Source organism: Impatiens glandulifera, chromosome 2 (assembly GCF_907164915.1).
Source record: "Impatiens glandulifera chromosome 2, dImpGla2.1, whole genome shotgun sequence".
Classification (NCBI taxonomy): domain Eukaryota; kingdom Viridiplantae; phylum Streptophyta; class Magnoliopsida; order Ericales; family Balsaminaceae; genus Impatiens; species Impatiens glandulifera.
In genome coordinates, this window is record NC_061863.1 from 9,538,417 (window position 1) to 9,561,645 (window position 23,229).

The 23,229-nt window shown below is 27.1% G+C and overlaps 2 protein-coding genes across 3 annotated transcripts; one reads left to right on the forward strand and one right to left on the reverse strand.

Annotated features, from left to right (window-relative positions):
- Positions 1-461: 461 nt before the first annotated feature.
- On the reverse strand, positions 462-9,487 carry LOC124926282 (ABC transporter E family member 2). Of its 2 annotated transcripts, XM_047466476.1 has the most exons (13): positions 9,352-9,487; positions 8,522-8,634; positions 8,013-8,098; positions 7,842-7,939; positions 7,630-7,747; positions 7,463-7,552; positions 6,589-6,893; positions 6,289-6,484; positions 5,810-5,995; positions 2,454-2,723; positions 986-1,231; positions 772-904; positions 462-705 (listed from the first exon to the last, which is right to left on the reverse strand). In XM_047466476.1, the coding sequence occupies exons 2-12, from the start codon at positions 8,622-8,624 to the stop codon at positions 785-787; spliced, it is 1,818 nt and encodes a 605-aa protein (XP_047322432.1). In that variant the 5' UTR covers positions 8,625-8,634; positions 9,352-9,487; the 3' UTR covers positions 462-705; positions 772-784. The 2 variants fall into 2 exon arrangements, with proteins under 2 accessions (XP_047322432.1, XP_047322431.1); XM_047466475.1 differs by having other exon boundaries at positions 462-904.
- A 10,734-nt stretch (positions 9,488-20,221) lies between these two features.
- On the forward strand, positions 20,222-22,868 carry LOC124924310 (endoglucanase 13-like). Its single transcript, XM_047464366.1, has 6 exons — positions 20,222-20,413; positions 21,037-21,450; positions 21,705-21,791; positions 21,880-22,029; positions 22,128-22,406; positions 22,551-22,868. The coding sequence occupies exons 1-6, from the start codon at positions 20,222-20,224 to the stop codon at positions 22,866-22,868; spliced, it is 1,440 nt and encodes a 479-aa protein (XP_047320322.1).
- Positions 22,869-23,229: the final 361 nt, after the last annotated feature.

The window sequence follows — 23,229 nt, forward strand, 5'->3', positions numbered from 1 at the left end:
ATATTTAATAACGCCAATTTCGGTCTATCAATTATCCCTTCTCTAACGAAGAAGATATTACCATCGCATTGATTCTCACCCATTGCGCAAAAAATAACATTTATCTAAACCATTGCATTAAAAAGAGAGAAAAATCTTCTTCCTCTTGCCATTAAGTAACTGTTTCAACAATAGAAAGATCAATATGTTCATTTTCAAGGACCGATGAACGAGTGGGCTGCCTCGGTTTGGAAGGACTGCTGAGTGAATTTAAGGAAAAGGGTTTGTGAAATCCAACAATCAATACATTTTGCAATCCCATTCCCATTTTCTATCAATATAGAGAAGTTTGTCCAAAAAAAAATTTACAAGCCCCACTATATATAACCCACAAACCAGAGTAAACGAAGCTTCGTGAATCTATCCTGAAAAAAACAATCACTAATACCAAAGAAAACTCACCTTATATTACTCTATAAACAATATGAAAGAATTTCAACAATATTGAAGAGTTCAATGTCACAACTCACAACACAATAAGAAAAGACCCAATACAAGAAATTGAGTGTAAAATCGATAGTAAAAAACATCATGGTCAAACCTTAAAAGTAAATACTATGATACCTTTAAAACATCATTCATTAGATATCTTCAACAGGAAGCACAGAATTGAAGATGGCTCAAAATCTTAGATTCATGATTAGATCGTTGCAGCCTCCGCCACTGAAAAGATGAAAACTACTCCAGCTAATATTTTTCCATACAGTTTTAGAAAGAGCAAGAAACGAGCATGTATTAAATTAAGTTAATCATCCAAGTAATAATAAGATCCAGCATGTTTCTGTTCCCTGTCCTTAGTAGAGTCCAATTTATTGATTCTTGGCCGGAAATTTGTTGGGTCACGCCTAAACGTGATGTCAAGATGCTGAAAAATAGAGAATAATATTTATTTAAATGGTGGCATAAGAAAAACATAGATGAGTCGACGTGACAAGAGAGGACTTACGGATAAGAAAAGGTTCATTCCTGTTAACAATGACTGAGGTGAATTGGCAGTACAGTCTATTGATGCTTTCCCGTCGTAGACAATAACTCTGTCTGCTAAATAAGTTGCCATTATAAAATCATGCTCAACAACAAATGCTGTCTTTTTTGCGTGAAGAATGAATCTCTTTATCACTTTAGAGGCAACAATACGCTGCTCTGAGTCGAGATAAGCACTTGGTTCGTCGATCAGATAAATATCAGCAGGCTGCAACAAATAAACATGGCTGGATATTAGGATTTAATCCAAATAAACAACATCAAACAAGCCCCAAGTTAATTTATCAAAGAAGTAAAATTGGTCCCATATGGAAACACTTTGGTTTCTAATTTTGGATCAATGAGAAATTGTCAATAAGTTAATAAATATGTGTTGCACTAAGTTCAAAAACATCCTGTTTCAAAATGTGATTTGATGACAAATCTGACAGAAATTGTGTTTCCAAATAACATTTGAAAGAGGTTAATTTATTACAAGTTCATTTTTCGAAAGAAACGGAGACAACAACTTAAACTAATTTAGGATGAATGTATATACAAGCCACCCATAATTTAAGCAACAACATGGCCTTGTTTGTGAACACTTGGGTTTTCAATTTAATTAAATGGTTCACCGTTTACCCAAAAAAGGATGGGCCTTGTTTGATAAGGGGTTATTTGAATAACCAAGTGGTTATTTTCTAAATAACTGTCTCGCGTAGGTTATAGAAAACCAGGTTATTTGGGATTATTTGTGTAAAAATACATAAGGCTTTGTTTGATTTAGGGTTATTTGAATAGCCAAGTGGTTATTTCCAAATAACATGGTTTGATGTACGTGATTGAAAATCGGGTTATATGGGAAAAAACAGTAAGGATATAGATATATAATGGTTTGATGTAGGGTATTGAAAATCGGGTTTTTATAAAGAGTATTTTGGTCGCTGATTTGAATAATGTGATTGATGAATAAATTGTTGATGGGATATTGAGTTATTTGTGCGATAATGCATACCCGTAATCATGCGGAGAATATGGCAAAAATATCTCATAAGAGTCGACTAATTCACAGATTCAACTAATTCAAAGATGGAAAGTTTCTGTTGCAAATCAATTTAGGAATAAATCGATTTGCTGATTATATATAGATTATAATTTCAGATTGACATAGCTATCTTATTTGACTTAGACTTCCTTTCTTGTATAGGAACCCCCCGTATTTATTCTCTCTTGCTGTACAAAATAAAATTAACAAAAATATTACAAAAACATTTTGTCTTCCTCACCGCTGGACAGTATTCTCTAATATGTAACAAATCCCATATAACCCACATCAAACAAGGCCTTGCAATAAGCTTCAAATCCCAAATAATCCACATGAAACTAAATAAAACAATTTGAAGAGCAGATCTGAAACAACTAAATTGAAAGATGAAAATATGAAAGATTACCTTTCCAAGGCAAAGGCATAGTGCAACTCTTTGCAGCTCTCCACCAGACAGATTGACAACCTCTTGGTCCATCAATTGCTCAATCAAGAGAGGTTTCATAACATCTGAGACAAACTGGGGATGCATATATGATTCGCGTATTTTTTGGTGTAGAAGATGTCTGACAGAAGACTGGAACTTAGGACTGATCTTTTGAGGTTTGTAAGACACATTAAACTCTGGTATCTCCACATCAGAACCTTCTATTGTATCAGGTTTCAGTAAACCAGCCTGCATTGGTCCAGTAAGATAATTACTTGTCACAGCAACTTAAAGTTGAACATCTGGATACAAAATTATGTTTTGAAACCCCATTTGGAAACACTTATTGTTTCTGTAGCTGGATAGATAAATGTTTGGAAACTGAATTTAGTCAAATAGAGATTCAAACAAATATTTAAGTCTTTGTATCTGAAAACAGACCTAGATAGAAAAACAATAAGGGTGTGTTTGATGATGGGGAATTGGAATTGGAATTGGCATTAGAATTCTAATTCTAATTCTATGAGAATTGGCATTGAATTACAATTCAATTCCTATGTTTGGAAAAATGATAGAATTGTAATTCAATTCCAATTCTTATGTTTGGGAAAATGATAGAATTGTAATAATTCTTATGTTTGGAAAAATGATAGAATTGTAATTCAATTCTAATTCCAATGTTTGTAAAATAAAATATCGGTTCAAAATGTTAACTTTTAAAATATGTTTTGACGTTTTGGCACGTTTAATACGTTTTTGACATTTTTTCACATTTTCACACGTTTTTTACGTTTTTCACACGTTTTTCATATTTTCACACATTTTTCACACGTTTTCCACGTTTTTCACACGTTTTCCACGTTTTTCAAACATTTTTCACGTTTTTCACATGTTTTTCACGTTTTTCACGTTTTCACACGTTTTCAAGTTTTTTACACGTTTTAATACGTTTTCACGTTTTTCACACATTACAACACGTTTTTCACGTTTTCACACGTTTTCACACACTATTCACACGTTTTTCACGTTTTCACGTTTTTCACACGTTTAAACACGTTTTTCACGTTTTTCACACGTTTTCAGACGTTTTTACGTTTTAACACGTTTTTCACACGTTTTTCACGTTTTTCACGTTTTCACACGTTTTTCACGTTTTCACACGTTTTTCACGTTTTTCACACATCTTCACACGTTTTTTCACGTTTTCACACGTTTTAACACGTTTTTTAAACGTTTTTCACATGTTTTTCACGTTTTTCACACATTTTTCACGTTTTCACACGTTTTTTACACGTTTTCACACGTTTTCACGTTTTTACACGTTTTAATACGTTTTCACGTTTTTCACACATTATTCACACGTTTTTCACGTTTTCACATTTTTCACACGTTTTAACACGTTTTACACGTTTTCACGTTTTTCACGTTTTAAAACGTTTTCACGTTTTCTATACGTTTTAACACGTTTTCCACACGTTTTCACACGTTTTTCACGTTTTTCACACGTTTTCACACGTTTTTCACGTTTTCACGCTTATCACACGTTTTAACACGTTTTTCACGTTTTTCACGTTTTTCACGTGTTAAACGTGTTAAATGTGTTAAAAATGTACCAAACGTGTCAAAAACGTAAAAAACATGTGAAACGTGTCAACGTGTTAAAAACGTTTTAAACGTGTTAAAAACGTATTAAACGTGTTAAAAACGTTTTAAACGTGTTAAAAACATGAAAACGTGTAAAAAACGTGTTAAACGTTCCAAACATGTGAAAAATGTGTTAAACATGCCAGAACGTGAAAAACGTGTCAAAATGTGGTAAACGTGTCAAAAACGTAAAAAAAACGTGTTAAATGTGTCAAAAACGTGAAAACGCGTTAAACATGTCAAAAACGTAAAAAACGTGTTACATGTGTCAAAAACGTGAAAACGTGTTAAACGCGTCAAAAACGTGTTAAATATGTGAAAAACTTGTTAAACGTGCCAAAACGTGAAAAACGTGTAAAACGTGTCAAAATTGTGGTAAACGTGTCAAAAACGTAAAAAAAACGTATTAAATGTGTCAAAAACGTGAAAACGCGTTAAACATGTCAAAAACGTAAAACAACGTGTTACATGTGTCAAAAACGTGAAAACGTGTTAAACGCGTTAAAAACGTGTTAAATATGTGAAAAACTTGTTAAACGTGCCAAAACGTGAAAAACGTGTCAAAATTGTGGTAAACGTGTCAAAAACGTAAAAAAACGTGTTAAATGTGTCAAAAACATGAAAACGCGTTAAACATGTCAAAAACGTAAAAAAACGTGTTACATGTGTCAAAAACGTGGAAACGTGTTAAACGCGTCAAAAACATGTTAAATATGTGAAAAACTTGTTAAACGTGCCAAAACGTGAAAAACGTGTAAAACGTGTCAAAATTGTGGTAAACGTGTCAAAAACGTAAAAAAAAACGTATTAAATGTGTCAAAAACGTGAAAACGCGTTAAACATGTCAAAAACGTAAAAAAACGTGTTACATGTGTCAAAAACGTGAAAACGTGTTAAACGCGTCAAAAACGTGTTAAATATGTTAAAAACTTATTAAACGTGCCAAAACGTGCAAAATGTGCCAAAACATAAAAAACATGTCAAACGTGTCAAAAACGTGTTAAAAACGTGAAAATCATGTTAAACGTGTCAAAAACGTGTTAAACGTGTCAAAGACGTGAAAAACGTGTTAAATGTGTCAAAAACGTGTTAAACATGTCAAGGACGTGAAAAACGTGTTAAATGTGTCAAAACGTGTTAAACGTGACAAAAACGTGTTAAACGTGCCAAAAACGTGTTAAACGTGTTAAAAATATGAAAATCATGTTAAACGTGTCAAAAATGTGTTAGACGTGTCAAAAACGTGAAAAACGTGTTAAAAGTGTCGAAAACGTGTTAAACGTGCCAAAAACGTATTAAACGTGTCAAAAACGTGTTAAACGTGCCAAAATATGAAAATATGATAAACGTGTAAAAAAAACGTGTTAAAAACGTATAAAACGTGTTTAATGTGTGAAAAACGTGTTAAATATGTCAAAAACATGAAAAACGTGTTAATTTGGAATTACAATTCCGACCTACAAAGATAGGAATTGAGAACTATCAAATTACACTATATTGAATTCCATTGGAATTCTAATTCCAATTCCAATTCTTAATATTAAAGTGTCTAACAAACATAAGAATTGGAATTGGACCCTCAAATTCCAATTCCAATGCCAATTCCATGGCTATCAAACACACCCTAAGTGTTAAGATAATTCAATGATGTAACCAATGGATGGTGAGGTGAAAATCTAAGAAAACTGTACCAGCATCCGGATGAATGTTGTCTTCCCAGTACCATTCTCACCAAGCATTACAATAATTTGAGAATCAGTAAATTCACCCTCAACTACCCGAAGAGTGAAGTTTCCCTGAGTTTTCGACATAGATGGGTACTTATATCGAGCATAGGTTTCAATTTCTTCAGCACTCTCCTGTGGTGTCTCAGCAACCTAAGATGATTGAACAAGAAAATGAATGATTTAGTGCTTCTGAATCAAAAAGAAACATAACCACGATAATGTTGAGCCTATCTGAAGTGAAGCTGTTATTTAGATACAATCATGCTTACATTGAAAAATTGCAAAGTTTCGTTTGGTATGATTGTTTTCTCTCGATGATGATACACATTTTAATATCATGATTCAAATTATTTTTTAGATGATTGTAATTTTTGAAAACATAACAAATGTAGATTTTTTATATCATAATCAAGATGAAAAACAATGGTACCAAATAGGCTCACCTTAAAAGTAAGAGATTCATCCCTAAAACGGAGATTCTCAGTGGGGACAAATCCGGCCAAGAATATATTTATCCCTTCTCTAACAGAAAAGGGAAGGGTCACAACTCCATATGCACCAGGCTTTCCATAAAGGCAACAAATAAAGTCGGATAAGTAATCCAGGACACTGAGATCATGCTCCACGACAATCACATAGCTGAAAACCGATTAATTAGCAAATAATTACTTCAATTAAAGACCCTGACCATAAGAAGTTTTCCAAATAACAAAAACAGTAAGGATTGGGAAAAAAGAAAAAACCTATTAGTCCGGAGAAGAGATCGAACAACTTGAGCAGCTTTTAGCCTCTGTTTTACATCAAGGTAACTCGAGGGCTCATCAAACATGTAAATGTCTGCATTCTGTATAGCAACAACAGCAATGGCAAACCTTTGGAGCTCTCCACCAGATAAATCTCCAATATTCCGATCCATGACCTTACATAGATCCAGGTCAACAGATAATTCTTCTTTTATATCTCTCTCGTCTTTTTGTTCCAACACTTGCCCAACATTTCCTTGCACTGCTTTTGGAATGTGATCAACATACTGCGGCTTTATAATAGCCTATTTCACAAAATTAATAATATAAATATACATTTTTCAAAGAAGAAAGAAAAGGAAAGCCATCAATAACATGACTTATATCATAATTGGAGAGTTATAATGACAAAGTGATAAGAGAGTATAGAATTAAAAAATAAAACCAAAACAACAAACATATGTACACTTCATTAGAGCAAAACTACTAGTAACACCATTGCTCAAGAAGCATTGCAACAGGTGGAGAGTAAAGGCATAGTGTGATAATGAACAAAACTCTTTGAGGCTATGTTTGAATGTGTATAATTGGAATTAGGATTGGAATTGAATCATAATGCAAATCTTATCCTTGAAGAAATCATATAATTGTAATTCAGAAATGAAATTGAAACAAAAAGCATGTTCATTCAATTCCTTATTTTAAGCCATCCAACAAACAAGGGATTTAAAATTAAACACCCAGTTCCATATCTGTCGACCACACATAGTCTGACAGTAACAAGAAGTGGTTCAAAGATAGAAATGCAAAAGACCAATGTTAATTATTAACCAATAGCATAAACTTCATTTCTCATAAAAATATAAGATCAGACCTTCAAATTATCTTCCAATATACGAGTAAAATAGTTCTGGAGCTCAGATCCACGAAAGTAAGTCAATATTTCTTGCCAATCTGGAGGATTCTGCAAAAGAGAAGGATCGAAGAGCTTAGATATTGGACAAATAATGTACTTACAAAAAAATACACCTAGGTGATTACATTGAAACGACCCAAATTAGGTTTCAGTTTTCCAGCCAAAACTTTGAGAGCAGTTGACTTCCCAATTCCATTGGTTCCCACTAAACCAAGAACCTGCCCTGGCCTTGGAACTGGCAACCTGCAAATTGATTTTATTTATTTTTACTTCCTTAACTAGTCTCAACAACACCAACTATAGTACTATACCATATTGAACTGCAGTTAAGGAAAACCTGTGTAGTTTGAAGGTATTTGGCCCATAACGATGTGTAGTGTCTTTGTCAAGATCCTTTGGTAGGTTGATAATTTGAATTGCTTCAAATGGACATTTCTACATCAAAAAGCAACACAATTGGTGAACACGATAACATAATACATTGTCAGATGCAATACATGTCACAAACCTTCACACAAATACCACATCCTATGCATAATTCTTCAGAGATGAAAGCAATTTTTGCTGCAGGAGAAACTTCAATACATAGCTTACCTGCAAATGTAAAGAACCGAATAAAAACTTAAAACAATATCCATAAAAACCAGGTAATTGTTCTATGTAAAATGCAAAAATATCCAAGAGTAATTGATTACAAGGAAGGAAACAGAATACCCTTTCTCCACCTCCCACGTCCCAAAAAAAAATAGAACACAAAAGAAAAAGGAAAATATGTTTGCATTTCAGATAGATAAGTTTCTTTCTTTGTTAAAGCAGTGTTTCAAATAATCACAAAACTCTAAGAAGAAAGTGTTGAAACTCAATTTTAAAGCAATCAAGGACAAAACTAAACCCATGAAAAGATCCATTTGCAGTAATTAGGACAAGGAAATCAGACAAGCATCATACCAAGGGAATTTATATGAACATATGATCAAACAACCAAATTAACAATATTCATAGCAACTAAATGTTTACCTGTTTTGACAACAGGACAGCTCTTTTTACACTCTTGGCGACATTTTTTAGGCTTGCAACGGTCGGAGCTTACAATAGCAATACGAGTCAGCCGATCAGCCATTACCTTGTCACTGTACACATATAAATATAATCAACCAAAAAACATAAAACAAGATAACACCACCATCTTGTGACCATGACCATGTTGGTTAAAAAAAGGACATTTGTTAAACAAACTCCAAAATTCTAATTACTGAAAAAAGGTAGGACAATCTAAAATTTCCATGACCCATCAATCATCATCTTGGTAGTACAATTCCACAGTTTGACCTAAGATTCTTACTCAATCTAGTTCCAACTACTGCATGTTAAAAAATACTTGTTCTCACAGTTATTCGGGTTGAATAAGGAAACAATCATAATAGAACAATGATATCGGTTACTCAAGGACTTCTCTAATACCCATTAACAAAATTCCAATCTTGCAGCTCTTTTTAGCTGCCACTCCATAACACCACACAACATTAGAAAACATGAGAAAGATAATTGGTAGAATTCTCTCAAAATAATAACTGTTTTTCCAATAAAGAACAAAAATCAACCTTCAAAAAAGCCATGAAGTGGAATTGATTATTTGGCAAGGCTGTAGAAGAGCTAAGCAGGCAAGAAGTGGGTGAGTTTAAAAAATGAAGTCCACGAGCTGAAAAGGGTAAGTGGAAACTGGGTTGGGAATTTGAAGAAATGCGGAGAAAGCATGATATCAGATGAGAATGTTTGTTTTAAGATATACAGATGCAGATATAGATTGAAATAGACTGACAGGAAGGAAGAAAACAGATAAATAATACCTCGCCGGAAACCGATGACAAGAAATTGAACGATCGGAGACCTTCCCCTGAAGAAGATGATGAAAAGGGTTGATAAGAAGAAGAGAATATAGGATTGATTAGTTAGAGAAGCATAAGCTGAAGAAGGGCGGTGGGACCGACCGTAGCTGAGAACAGATTCTAAAGAATAAGGAAATCAGAATTTTATTTTATATTTTGAAGGGTTCTAATAAATAAAAAAATAAAGGTAGTTATAAAAATAAATTAATTTAAATAATATTTATTTATTTTTAATTTAAAAAAATTAGAATGAATGTTTAATTTAAATAATTTTACACTTAAATTTTTATATATAATATCAAAATAAAATATTTATTTTAAATAATAATATATTGATATTTATTTTATTTTTAATTCTGATATCATTTATATTTTTAATGATTTTTTTTTAATTTAGAAAGATAGTTTTTTATTTTAATGTTTATTTTAATTTAAGATATTTTTAGTGGTGTCAAATTAGTAGTATGAGTTTTATTAATTTAGTATGTTTTATATTTTTATTTGTGACATTCTTTTTACATCTATATTCAAATTCACGAAAGTTTTCGAAAATAAATGAGTTTTGTGTTATAGTTTTATCACATTTTGTGTAAGTCCAATTATTTATTTAAATAAAAACAACTATTATTATTATATTATTTAGATAATAGAACAAATTAATTCTAACTTATTTTATTTTTATTTTATTTTATTTTTACTTTTTTTTGTTTTTTCTCTTAAAAAATTCTTTTCTTATTATTATTATCTTTATAGTCAAATTTACATTAACCAATAAGTTATTTACGAATAATAATAAAGCACTTCTAAACAAAACAAAAAATGATTTTTTTTATTTTTAATAAAAGTATAAAATTCTAACAATATAGAAATAGAGAAGACTGAAAACTGTAAATTTTTTTAAAATCTCGATAACTATGATTTTTGTTTGTTACACTGTATCTTAAGAGATTGATGATTAACAGATTTTTAAGAATTTGGCCGTTAAAAAGTATAAATTAGAGGATTTATGTTATTTAAGTATTTTATGAAGACGAGCAAGACACTAAAGTAAACGAGTAAAATCATTGTAAACAATTTTCCTTCCTTCACTTGTATTACTTGTGTCAATCTGTAATAATTCTTATTCTTAGAATTTTTTTTTGGTTAATAATGTTCATTTTAATGTTGAAATGTTATATAAGATGTTATATACAATTGAAGTTAATTTATCATAACTTAATATTGTTGGACATTACATAGAATATAAGGTTAGAAGATATTTTAATTAGATTATTAATGTTTTATTAAATATTTTAGTTAATTTTGTATAAAAAAAAAATTATTTTAATTTAGAAAGTTAACAATTTTACACGGTTATAGTACATTTTAACTTAAAATAATTTTAGACTTTTTACACTTAAACTAACCTATAATATTATTTATTTTATTAAAAATGTTAAAATTTTAATTAATAATGTTAACTGTGAAAACTATTTCTAGTAATACAAAACATTTTTAAACTAAATTTTAAAATCTGATTCTTTTAATGTTATTTATTAAATAAGTCAAATCTTAAATTATTAAGTTATATGTATAAACAAAGTATATTATAACTAATTTTATACTTTTAAAATAAATTTATAAAATAAATATTTCGTTAGCTAATATAATATATTATAATACCTATTTTATGATCAAACTATTTAATAATAATAAAAATATAAAAGTTAAAAACTAAATAATTAAAATATTATATAACTTAATAAATAATATAATACTTTTTACGATTAATATTAGTGACACAAAACTTAAGTAGTAAAGCTCTTAACCGAATCAAATTATTTATTTAGATAGGTCCTTATTATATTTTTCAGATATAAATAGAATAAATTTATTTTAACATAATTTATTTTTTCTTTTCTTTTTTTTCTTTTAAGAAATTTGTTTCAATTGTTAAACAGTATTGACAACACGGTTCTCCTACCCCCTCACATAATAATTTGGTTTTTTATTCTTTATTTTAAATATAATAAAAGTATAAGATTTTAATAAATAAAAAGAACTTATAAAAATAATACAAATAAAAAAAATTAAACTTCTGATATAATAAAGTAGGAAAACAATAATAAAAAAAAAACTTATATATTTATTTTAATTATGACTAATTTGTGTTATTTAAATTTAAGAAAAAAAAGACCAAGACATGAGTGGCCAAACAAAAACATTACATTATTGGAAACCCAATTACCTCCTTTTCCATTTGCGTCTTTAAAAAGGTTAAAAATATTATAACTTAATAATGTTACACATTACATATTTTTATTTTTATTAATGATTTTTATTAAATAGTTAATAAAATTATCACATTAGTTTAAAAAATAAAATTATTTATCACACTAATTAAAAAATCAGATTAAAAAGATAACACAACACTACACATTTATGGCACCAATTAAACTTATAACGGTATACTTGAATTAACGTATAATATTATTTTATTTATTAAATACGTTAACTTTAAAAATTATTTTTTAATAAAAAAAAAAAAATTAGACTAGATTTAAAATCATGAGATTTTTAATTTTAATTATTAAATAAATCAATTCTTAAATTATTAAGTCATGTATAAATAAAAGAGAAATGATTAGGTGAGGGAATTTGGTGAGGGAATGACGTGGCATAATTTTATTAGCTGAAAAAATCAAATAATTTCTCTTTTTTCTCTCTTTCCTCTCACTTTTATATTTTCCAACCAATGAAGATGATGTTACGTCATTCCCTCACCAAATTCCCTAACTAAATTCTCTCACTCTATCACTCCTCTAAATAAAATATATTATAACTAATCTTATACTTTTAAAATAAATTTATAAAAGAAATATTGTATAATAAAATATATAAAAATTTAAAATACCAAACTTAAATAAATAACATCATACTTTTTACAATGAATATTAATGGGTTTTATTGGAAACAAAATTATAACCAAATTGAAAATCGTTTGGAAATATTTTAGAAAACAAGATAACTGGGCAAGTGCAACAGACTTTATCCACTTCTATTGATAAATAAATAATTTTATTTGTGTAAATAAATTTTAAAAAAAACTAATTATTTAAGTAAAATATATTGATATATATATATATATAATAAACACGATTAATTATAAAAAATATATAATAAATAAGATTAAATATATAATAAACAAGATTAATTATAAAAAAATAATAAATATTTTGATTAATAATTTAAATGATATAATAATATTAATTATTTAAAATTAACTAGATATATTATATTAAAATTAACTAGATATAATTATTTAAATTAACTAGATAATAAATAGTATTCTTCTAATCATATTATAATTAATTAAAAAATATGTTAAAATAAAAATATAATTTAATTTTTATTTATAAAATAAATTAAAATTGATTTTTAATAAAATATAAACTTTTAGTTAAATAAATATTTTTAAAATATATATATAAGTAATATACATATCAACCAAATCAGCATACTCAAACAAAATTTCAGCCCAAACTAAAAACAATTTTCAAAAAAATTAAACATTTATTCAAACTTTTTTTTTGTCTTGTTTTATTATTTTTCAGATTTCATAATTATTAATTGTTTAAATAATGAAAATTTTATAAAAATATACTTATATCTTCATTTTTTTAGACGTTGCACATATAGAAGTGCCTCAACAAACCAAATATATTTTGCACTATTATGTATTTATATTAAAAAATTGAATTTAACTTTTATTAAGAAAATGTTGTCATGAACTATTATACGGTTTTATTAAAAATGTTAAGTCTTTTTTTTGGCAAGTTTGCTTAAAATTAATACTGAAATGTTATTTAATTAAATTAATGAACAGAATTACAATTAAAAACTTTGTAAAATCTAAATCCATTGAATTCATTTATATATAAAGAATTGAACTGCATCAATCAAACTCAACATTTTCAATACTTTGTAATCCAAAAAAGATTGTAAAATTCATTATAATAAAATAGAGAAATTGAAATACAATTAATAATCTCCTATAGAATTATTAGAAGATCTCCAACTGTTCTTCAAATCATGAATCTTCCATATATCTATCTTTCAATAAGAAAACATTCATCGAATCAAATTTATACATCCAATTTAAACCCTAAAAATACTAAAACCTGAACAGTTCAAAATAATTGAACCAATAGTAACCAAAACCCTAGTTCAATATTCAACGAAATCATAATTTAAAAACTAAAAACAAATCTAAAACATGAAATGAATTACATAGTTCAAAAGAAATTACACCCAACAGTTAAAATCAATCAAAATAGTTTCATTAACCAAACCCTAATTCAATATTCATACAAATCATAATTTGTTTTAAAAACTTAAACCAATTCAAGCTTATACATTAAAATTTAAACCCTAAAAACAAATTCTAAAACCTGCATTGAGTTACACAGTTCATAATAATTCCACAAACAGCTAAAAACATTAAAAAAAAGTTTCATTAACCAAACCCTAGTTCAATATTCATCGAAATCATACATTGTTTTAAAAACTTAGACCAAATCATAACAAATTATAAAATCTGCATTAAAATAACCAAACCCTAATTCAATATTCATAATTTGTTTTAAAAACTTAAACCAATTCAAGCAATAAAACAGATCAAAAGAAGAAACAGAGAAAAAAAAAAGAAGATTTATTATGTGGAAAAGCCCGCTCGGCCATCATCGCAAATTTGAGCTCTGACTGCGGGCAGTCGTCATCGCGATCTAAACAAGTGAACAGAAGAAGCGGTGGCCGCCGGAGAGTATGAGAAAAGCTGTGAAACCTTGAGAGAGAAGAAGAGAAGAACCTCCAAACTGGCCAACCAACCATTAAGATGGAAGGAGGGTGGATACAACCTTTCTCTCTAGCGGTGGCGATTCTTACGAACTCCGGCGGATCGCAAACATCCGTTTTCACTGAAGACCGCTCTGATAAGATCAAGTACTGTGATTTTTTGAGATAGTCTTCTCTATGGTTATAAAGAGTTGAAAATTAGGGTTTTATCTGCAATTTGGGCCTTCTTGGGCCTTGGTTTGGAGAGGTACTACTAACTTCTTTCAATTTCAAATTTATCTATTTAATTCTTATTTTTTTATTCAAATATCAAAAATAATTTTTATTAATTCTAAGAAGAAAAGTGAGAAAAAAAATATTAAGGGTGTTTTTTTATTAATCATAAAATCGGAATTGGGGTATGTTTGGTAGAACAATTAAGATTAAAATAAACAATAGAATTTTAACTGAATTCAAACTAATGTATACTTATAATTTTCAATTATACTGTTTTTAGTTCAAAATTATATTTTTTTATATTTTCTAAATAAGAATATGTTATTATTTTATTATTTACTATCATAGTCTTAAACCAAATTTTTTATTTGTTTATTTTAGTTTAAAAAATTAAATGTCAAATTGATATTTATAATTTTTAATTTAGAAAGTTGGTGCGTCTTTAATTTAATAAATTAACTCGTGGAGAGTCATTCTCTCTGGTCACTTTTTCCAAATTTCTTATTCTCTTGTTTTTATTATATATTTTTTTAAATATAAGAATTAAAATTTAATTACAATTTAATAATTATTTTTAAAAAATAAATTATAATTTAATGTCAATTTTACCTGTAATTACACTCATCTAAACACACTTTTAAAAGTATTTTAATATTTTAATCCCAAAGAACATTTTTTTAATTTATCAAATAAGGCTTTTTAGGAGAAAAAATCACACCGCTTCAAACAAACTAAGTTTCACTCAAATTTTAATTTCGTCAAATTTGACTCCTTAACATGTCAATTGAGATTTTGAACATTTTTTTCCAACTATACCATTTGAAACACCTTATTATTAAATTTGTATAAAAGAGATCTTCTCTAAACGATTTTAAGTATGGTTAACTTATTATTTATCTTATATTTATAAATAAATAAATAAAAAATAAATGTCACTAATTTTAATACTAAATTATAACAATTTGAGATTTTTTTACTACTAATACTCTAAAATTCAATAGTTAAAATATTTCCTAATAGTTAAAATATTTCCTGTTTTAAATTTAAATATATTTTATTGACTATCCTAATCAGGTTAAAAATTAAAATATTAAATATTTATACAATTCAAAATGTTATAAATTTTCAGTTTTATAAATAAAATAGTGCAGAGTTTATAATATATATATATATATATATATATATATATATATATATATATATATATATATATATATATATATATATATATATATATATATATATGATTTAGTTGTAATTTCAAACATTTAAATATATTATAATTAGGTGTTAGATAATCTAATATAAATACCACTTTCTTCACATTTTCAAATTTCAAATATTTTGAATAAGACTTTTAGTTAAGTTTATCTTCTTATTCGTTTTGTTTTTCTTTTACTTCTCGTATTTTTTTATGAATTTTAATCCTCATCCTTTCTAATATCTCCCATCTTTAAAAAAAAATTACAAGTTAGGGTTCTTAATAAAAACAAAAAACCTAGAAGGTATTCTGTACATCCCTAAATATATATATATGTCTTTGTTATTTTTTTTATAATTTAATTCATTATTTTGCTTGTCTAATTAAAAAAAAAAAAATCAAAACTTATCTCGTAAACTTGTTTTATTCATAATTTTTCTTTTATTTTCTTAAAATCATCCAAAATATTATATAAACTCATTCAATTCTATTTTTTAAATTCGCCTCTATGCATATTAAAGAGAATATAAGAGGAAACAAGGTGTGTGATTAAGAATTAATAATGATCGTCACATATGATTGAATTTCAAATTGAGAGAAAAAAAGATTAGGTAAATCCAGGTGTTAATATAATTATAGTCGGTCGAGAATAATTGAAATTGGATTGAAACGACTTGAATGAATAAAGTTTCAAGCAAAGTTTCCATAAGAGTGTCTAGTGAAAAAAAGTTGATTAAAGCTATCAAAATGTCATATATTCGATTTTTATTAGAATCATTTTAGTTTTCTTACATTTATAAAAAGAAAAAAAATATTAAGCTTGCTAAGGCCATAGAAATTAGAAACTAAACCATGCTATTGTGGACCACTAAACTCTATTCAAAAATTGCTTCTAAAAAATAAATAAGTCTTAACCAAATAATATGTGCTAATTTAAAAAAAAAAATTAATGCTAAATTTTTATTTATTTTTAGAGAAAAACTAGGATGACTTTATTTTAGCAACAATACCAATAACAAAAAAAAGTTTCAACTTTCAGCTACCTAAAAACTTAAAACGAAATGAATAAGTTTAGACTTTTTTTTTTTTTTTTTTAATGTAACTGTAAGTTTATTGATTAAGTTAACATTATCTCATATGGATAAATATGATATTTCACTTACAACTTCCACACACCTCATGAATATATAGCTCAATTTATTAAACTAGTCATAAGTATATAATATATTATAGATAAATGTACTCCTATTCGGTTCAATTCATATAATCTACCAGAATATTATTGAAATGGGGAACATTTTTTGTTTGTTTGTTAAGTTGAAGTGTTTTGCTATTTACTAAAATAATAAATTATTTAGTTCAAATTTATAGTTTATTTAAATTATTTAGTTAAAATTTATAATTTATTTAAATTTTTAAATGTTGTACTATAGTGGCATAAGATAAAAGTTTAAATTTTTTATTTTGTTACGAGTTCAAATCTCACGAAAAAACAATTTAGTTGACCCTGAGATAAGCCCAACAAGTCCATAGGCTAGGGGCAGCCCACACACAAGGCAACACACATTTAATAAAATAAAAAAGACATTTCAATTATTTTTTAAATATAAAAATATTTAACTGAATGGTTTATGATTTAAACATAAGATTATTATTATGTCATGCGTTTTAATCTCACCAAAACTTGTTTTTTTTATCACTTTGTAGCTGTCAAAATTCATGTTTTTTTTTAGGTTAGAGCTCTAAACTCGGGGCCGACTCTAACTACACCCTAAGGCAACAATAACAAATACATATTTTTCTCTTTTTTTTACACTATAAATGTGACATTACCCCTAATTTCTTAATTTTTTTAATTTAATAAAAAAAATTATCTAGTTTTAAAAAAAAATCACTCTCGTTTTATCCATAATATTTTTGTTATTTTTTTAAACAGACTCCAATTTTTTTTTCAAGCCCACCCCCACTTGAAATTCTTTATCCGTCCCTTGGACTAGGGAAGCCCAAAACTCGAGGCTAACCTATTCTCAACAACACATAATAATTTGAGGTAGGGTTGCAAATGAGTCAAGTCGAGCTGAAGTCTCGAGCCTGACTTGATTAAATATTTATTAGGTCGACTCGATCTCAAGTTTGAACGAGTTTATAAATTTGAGTTTGACTCGAAAAATTTAAATAAAATTAAATTTTTAAATATTTGTATAGAAAAAATATTTATTTAAAATTTTATATTTTAATATTAAAATAAATATATATATTATTCGAAAAAGCTCGACAAGTGTTCGAGTAAGTATTTATATGAGATAGAGCTCGACTCAAATATTAAACAAGTCGGCTCGAGTTCGACTCGAACTTGATCAAAGTCAAACTCAAGTCGAACTTTGACCGAGCAGTTCACGAGTGACTCACAAACAACTTGAGTAATTTGCAGCCTAATCCCAATTTGAGGCATTACACATTCAATTCCAACAATTATCTATTCCATTTTTAGATTTTCGAAGCAAATGTGCAAATGAAGTAAAGCATGTGAGGTAGTCTCCACAAGATGACATCGATCATAGAATACTCAGTAATGCAAACAATCTAAATAGCAAACTTTTTATTATTATTATTAAGAAATACCATTGGACCATACATTGTCCATTGAGAATTATATTTATAATATTATATATTACAAATTAATTAAAAAAATCACAAAAGTATATTTATTGTTTTTTAAATAAAGTCGTTTAAAATGTCTAACTGTGGTAGTAATTTTCAAGTTTCACCAATAAAACTGTTTATTTTGTCACACTTTTATCGTTAACTATCCGAAGAGCAACATGATACAAATATTGTTTAAAGTTTTTATGAAAAAATATTATTATAAATTGAATGCATAAATAATGATTAGTTAGTCATTTTCTTAAATAACATTTAAATTACTCATTTTGATATCAGTGTCGGCCCTGAGTTTTGGGATGCCCTAGCCCCGATAAAAAAAAGTTCATTTTTTATTGTTTCCCCTAGATTTAATAATAAAAATTGATAAAAAAAATATTATTTTTGATGGGATTTGAACTCCTAACTTAGGTAAAACTCTAAATTTGTATCTGAAACCATTATGCTATAATATTTAATGCTTAAAGATCATATATTTATCTATATATCTTATATATTTATCTATATATAAATTATGCCCTGCTTATCGGACTTATCCCAGGGTTTGATATAATAGTACATAAACCACATATAATAATATACTTTTTTTTTTTATTGTGAAATTTAACAACAATTTTTTTTTTTCTTGAAATACACTATTAACTAATTACAATTACAACAATAAGATTCATCAACTAATTAAGTCAAACTTTATTAATTCTCATAGTGTAATATTAGAAGTCAACATATATAAATAATATTTATTATGGCACCCTTTCAAAAATAATTTACTATATATTTACTAAAGTCATTTTTTTTTACATTTTACTTTAAACAAACTTTTTCATGAAAACAAATTAAGTTTAAATATGGAAACAAAAATCTTTGATTACTAATGTTAGTATATTATATAGGAACAATATTTGATTAACTAAATTTGAGATTCTTAAAATTAATTTATTTTGATTTACTTTAAATAAATAGATTTTTAATATAGGAAACAAAAATCTTTTAATACTACTTTCGGTAAATTATATTGGGATAATATTTGATTAATTTTTAATATAGGTTTTAAAAAAAATTTGGTTAAATTTTATTTTTACTGTTGTTTATAATATTAATTATTTTTATTAGTATTTTATTTTATTTTAGTCATTGAATTGATTTTGTAAGAATTATTTTTAATTTCACTTATTTTAAAATGTTTTTTTTTTAAATATTAATTTAATATTTTAACTATTTTTTATTAGTTTAATATTTTTTTAATTACAGTTAATTTTAATACTATCTTTTTATAATTTTTTAGCTGTTTTTTAATATTTTTATTTTAATCCATGTAACATTTAATTTAACTTTTAAAAATATTACTCTTCTTAAAATATTATTTAGTTTTATACATTTTTTACTTATAATTATTGTATCTTTCATATTTTTTGTAATCAATCTATTAGAAATCTTTTTATATTAAGATATTATGCTATATTGACTATTTTTTTAATCCACTTATATAAAAAAGGAAATAAAAATGATGAAATAAATGATTAAAGATTAAGTGGTATTCCATTAAAATAAATTTTACAATATTTTGAGAAGTATGGTTCTTAATGTTTGAAATTAGTCACTTTAATATATACTCATTAGCAGTCACCATATATAGCATTTTACAAAAATTAATCTTTCATAATATTTATTATTTATTATGGAATTCTTTCGAAGGTAATAATTTTATTCCATAAATATATTTGGATACCAATCTTATTAAATTATAGGATATTAATATTTAATTTTATTCCATAAATATATTTGGATACCAATCTTATTAAATTATAGGATATTAATATTTAATTTTATTTCGATTTATTTACCTATAAATATTCACACCTAATGCCAATATCACCACAAAAAAATCATCTCATTTCTCTGAAAACATTGAAATCAAACATGTATTTTCTTAAGGGATTATTACTTTTGGGTGTTTCAATGTTTCTTCATGGTTTTGTTTCAGCAGACTATTCGATAGCTCTAACGAAATCGCTATTATACTATGAAGCTCAGAGGTCGGGAAAGTTGCCTTCAGGACAACGCGTTCAATGGCGAGGTGATTCAGCTTTGAGGGATGGTCAATCTTCGAGGGTAATATAAATGTTTCAATTTTGTTTATTATTTTATTTAAGTTTTATAATTTAATTTTGTATCCTTATTTTACAAACTAAATAAAAAATGATGAGAAATCATTCAATATAAAGAAAAACAAGTCAAAAGACAAAATCAATTGATTTTTAAAATTGATAGGATGAATTGAAGTTATTTAAAAATTAGTATTTTGTCAAAATATAATCACTTTTAAAAATTATCAAAATAAAAGGTTGAGTTATTTTGTTTTCATTTGCTATGAAATAATATGTCAAGTTTGTGAATTTTTAAAATAAAATATAAAATTTATTTTTCTATCAAACATAATTGATTTTGAATTTTGAAAAAGAAAATAGTATTCTATCATTATCAAGTATACACATCCTCTCATTAAACTTTCATAATTTTTGTAAGTATTAATTTTTCATAATTAACTTGATTAACAAATCAATCTTATATTTATATTACATATCATTAACCTTTTTACTTTTTTTCCTTACAAAAATAAAAAATAAAATCCATTTAGATTGTTATGATAATCAAGTTATAACTTATAACTATACTTCTATATTATTACATATCCTTAACCTCTTTGATTATTATTTTCCATTAACTACCTATAGATTGATTTAAGTGGAGGATATTACGATGCTGGAGATAATGTGAAATTTGGATTTCCCATGGCGTTTACTGTGACAATGTTGGCATGGAGCGTGGTTGAATACGAATCTGAATTATCGAATAAGGGCGAATTGTTCCACGCTTTGGAATCCATAAAATGGGGAACCGATTATTTCATTAAAGCTCACCCCAAACCTAATGTCTTTTATGGTGAAGTTGGCGATGGTGACTCCGATCATCAATGTTGGCAAAGGCCCGAGGATATGACCACTCCGAGAACCCCTTATATGATCGATAGTTCCCATCCTGGTTCTGACCTTGCTGGTGAGACAGCAGCTGCTATGGCTGCAGCCTCAATTGCATTTCGCAAGTCCAATCCTACTTATGCATTGACTCTCCTCACACATGCAAAAGAGGTATTTCATTTTTGTTTATAACAATATTATATATTGTATAAGTTGTCTTATTGTTTAATATATAGACAATCCATTATAATTTAATTAGCACTAAATAGTTTATCTCTAAGAAAATTTAAGACATTAACTTGTTTGAAAACTTCTATATTCGAAACTAAATCTGAATTTGAATTGATTTAATTTTATTTATTTATTTATATAAAAAGTTTAATTTATAGATACTAACTTTGACCTTTTTTTACAATGAAATATAGTTATATGATTTTGCCATTTCAAATCAAGGACAATATCAAAACAGTATCCCTCCAGCTGGGAAATTCTACTCAAGCAGTGGTTACGAGGTAAAACATTATACTAAAATTAGATTAAAAGTAAACATTGTTTTCTTATAATGCAAATTTAGTAATAACAATTATCTTTTTCATTCAGGATGAATTGACTTGGGCTGCCACATGGCTGTTTTACGCGACTGGAGAGCAAAAATATGTTGATCGTATCGTGCAAGCAGGGTCGGGTGGTACTAGATCCATGTTCTCGTGGGACGACAAGTATGTTGGTGCTCAATTATTGGTTACAAAGGTAATTAATTAAATTTATTTTTATTTTTTATAATTTATGTTTGATTGTTCATCTTATATCTTTACCTATTATTTGAATCTTTTTTTTTAATTGGATAGTTCTTAATGGAAAAGAAGCTAAATGACAATAGACTATTCGATTACAAAAATAAGGCAGAAGAGTTTATATGTAACGTTATTCAAAAAGGAAATAGTAATGTGGGAAGGACTTCAGCTGGGCTTTTATGGTGGAGTCAATGGAATAATTTGCAATATGTCACGTCTTCCATGTTCGCCGCCACAACTTATTCCAAATACCTTGAGGCATCTCGATCTACTCTCAATTGCGCTCGAGGCCAAGTTACCCCATCTGAAATTATCTCGTTTGTCCATTCACAGGTATTTTATTTTTAAAGTTACATTTTTCAAATTATGACAAGTTTATCAAAATAATAGAACAAATTAAAAAACGTTTTATTATATCTAGTTTCATTATTGCATATTTGATTACTTAATGTATACTTTATGTGATTTTATTTATAGGTGGATTATATTTTGGGTTTGAACCCGAAACATATGAGTTATATGGTGGGGTATGGGCAAAATTATCCTCAAAAGGTTCATCATAGAGGAGCATCAATCGTTTCAATTAATAAGGTTCATACACCCGTATCTTGTAGTGATGGTTTTTCTCAATGGTTCAACAAGAATGCTCCAAACCCAAATGTGTTGGATGGGGCTATTGTCGGTGGACCGGATCAGAGCGATAATTACAACGATGATCGAGGAAATTATCAACAAGGTGAAGCCGCTACCGCGAATACAGCTCCTCTAGTTGGAGTTTTAGCTCACCTTGCTTGAGTTACTATTAGAGGGAACATTTAGATATAATTATGTTAAGATTTAGTAATGTGGTGACTACTTAGTAGTTTTATTTTTGCTTAAATGCCCCTATAAGTATTATATGTCAGGCTTATTTTTGATGTAATCCACATTATAAATGGTTTTTGATTTGGTTTTGATAGGGAATAAAAGTAAGTTTCAATTAAGTTGATTTAAATGAATGAATCAAAATACATAAACAAAAGGAACTACAAGGCAAAATAATGGCAAAAACACTAACAATTTCAAAACTTAATTATTAATTCAAGATTCTTACCTAAAAACTAAATGTGTCAAGTTTAAAATTTATACTTAAGTTGAAATTTCAAAACTCAATTAT

What these genes read in the sequence shown, in the direction of transcription:
- LOC124924310 (XM_047464366.1), top strand. Translation starts at nt 20,222, where the DNA reads ATGTATTTTCTTAAGGGATTATTACTTTTGGGTGTTTCAATGTTTCTT. An exon ending in ACTCAAGCAGTGGTTACGAG is followed by an intron (nt 21,792 to 21,879) that starts GTAAAACATTAT and finishes TTTTTCATTCAG; the next exon opens with GATGAATTGACTTGGGCTGC. An exon ending in TCTCGTTTGTCCATTCACAG is followed by an intron (nt 22,407 to 22,550) that starts GTATTTTATTTT and finishes TTTTATTTATAG; the next exon opens with GTGGATTATATTTTGGGTTT.
- LOC124926282 (XM_047466476.1), bottom strand. Translation starts at nt 8,624, where the DNA reads ATGGCTGATCGGCTGACTCGTATTGCTATTGTAAGCTCCGACCGTTGC. An exon ending in TCTCTTCTCCGGACTAATAG is followed by an intron (nt 6,485 to 6,588) that starts GTTTTTTCTTTT and finishes ATCGGTTTTCAG; the next exon opens with CTATGTGATTGTCGTGGAGC. An exon ending in GAATGAACCTTTTCTTATCC is followed by an intron (nt 905 to 985) that starts GTAAGTCCTCTC and finishes TCTATTTTTCAG; the next exon opens with CATCTTGACATCACGTTTAG.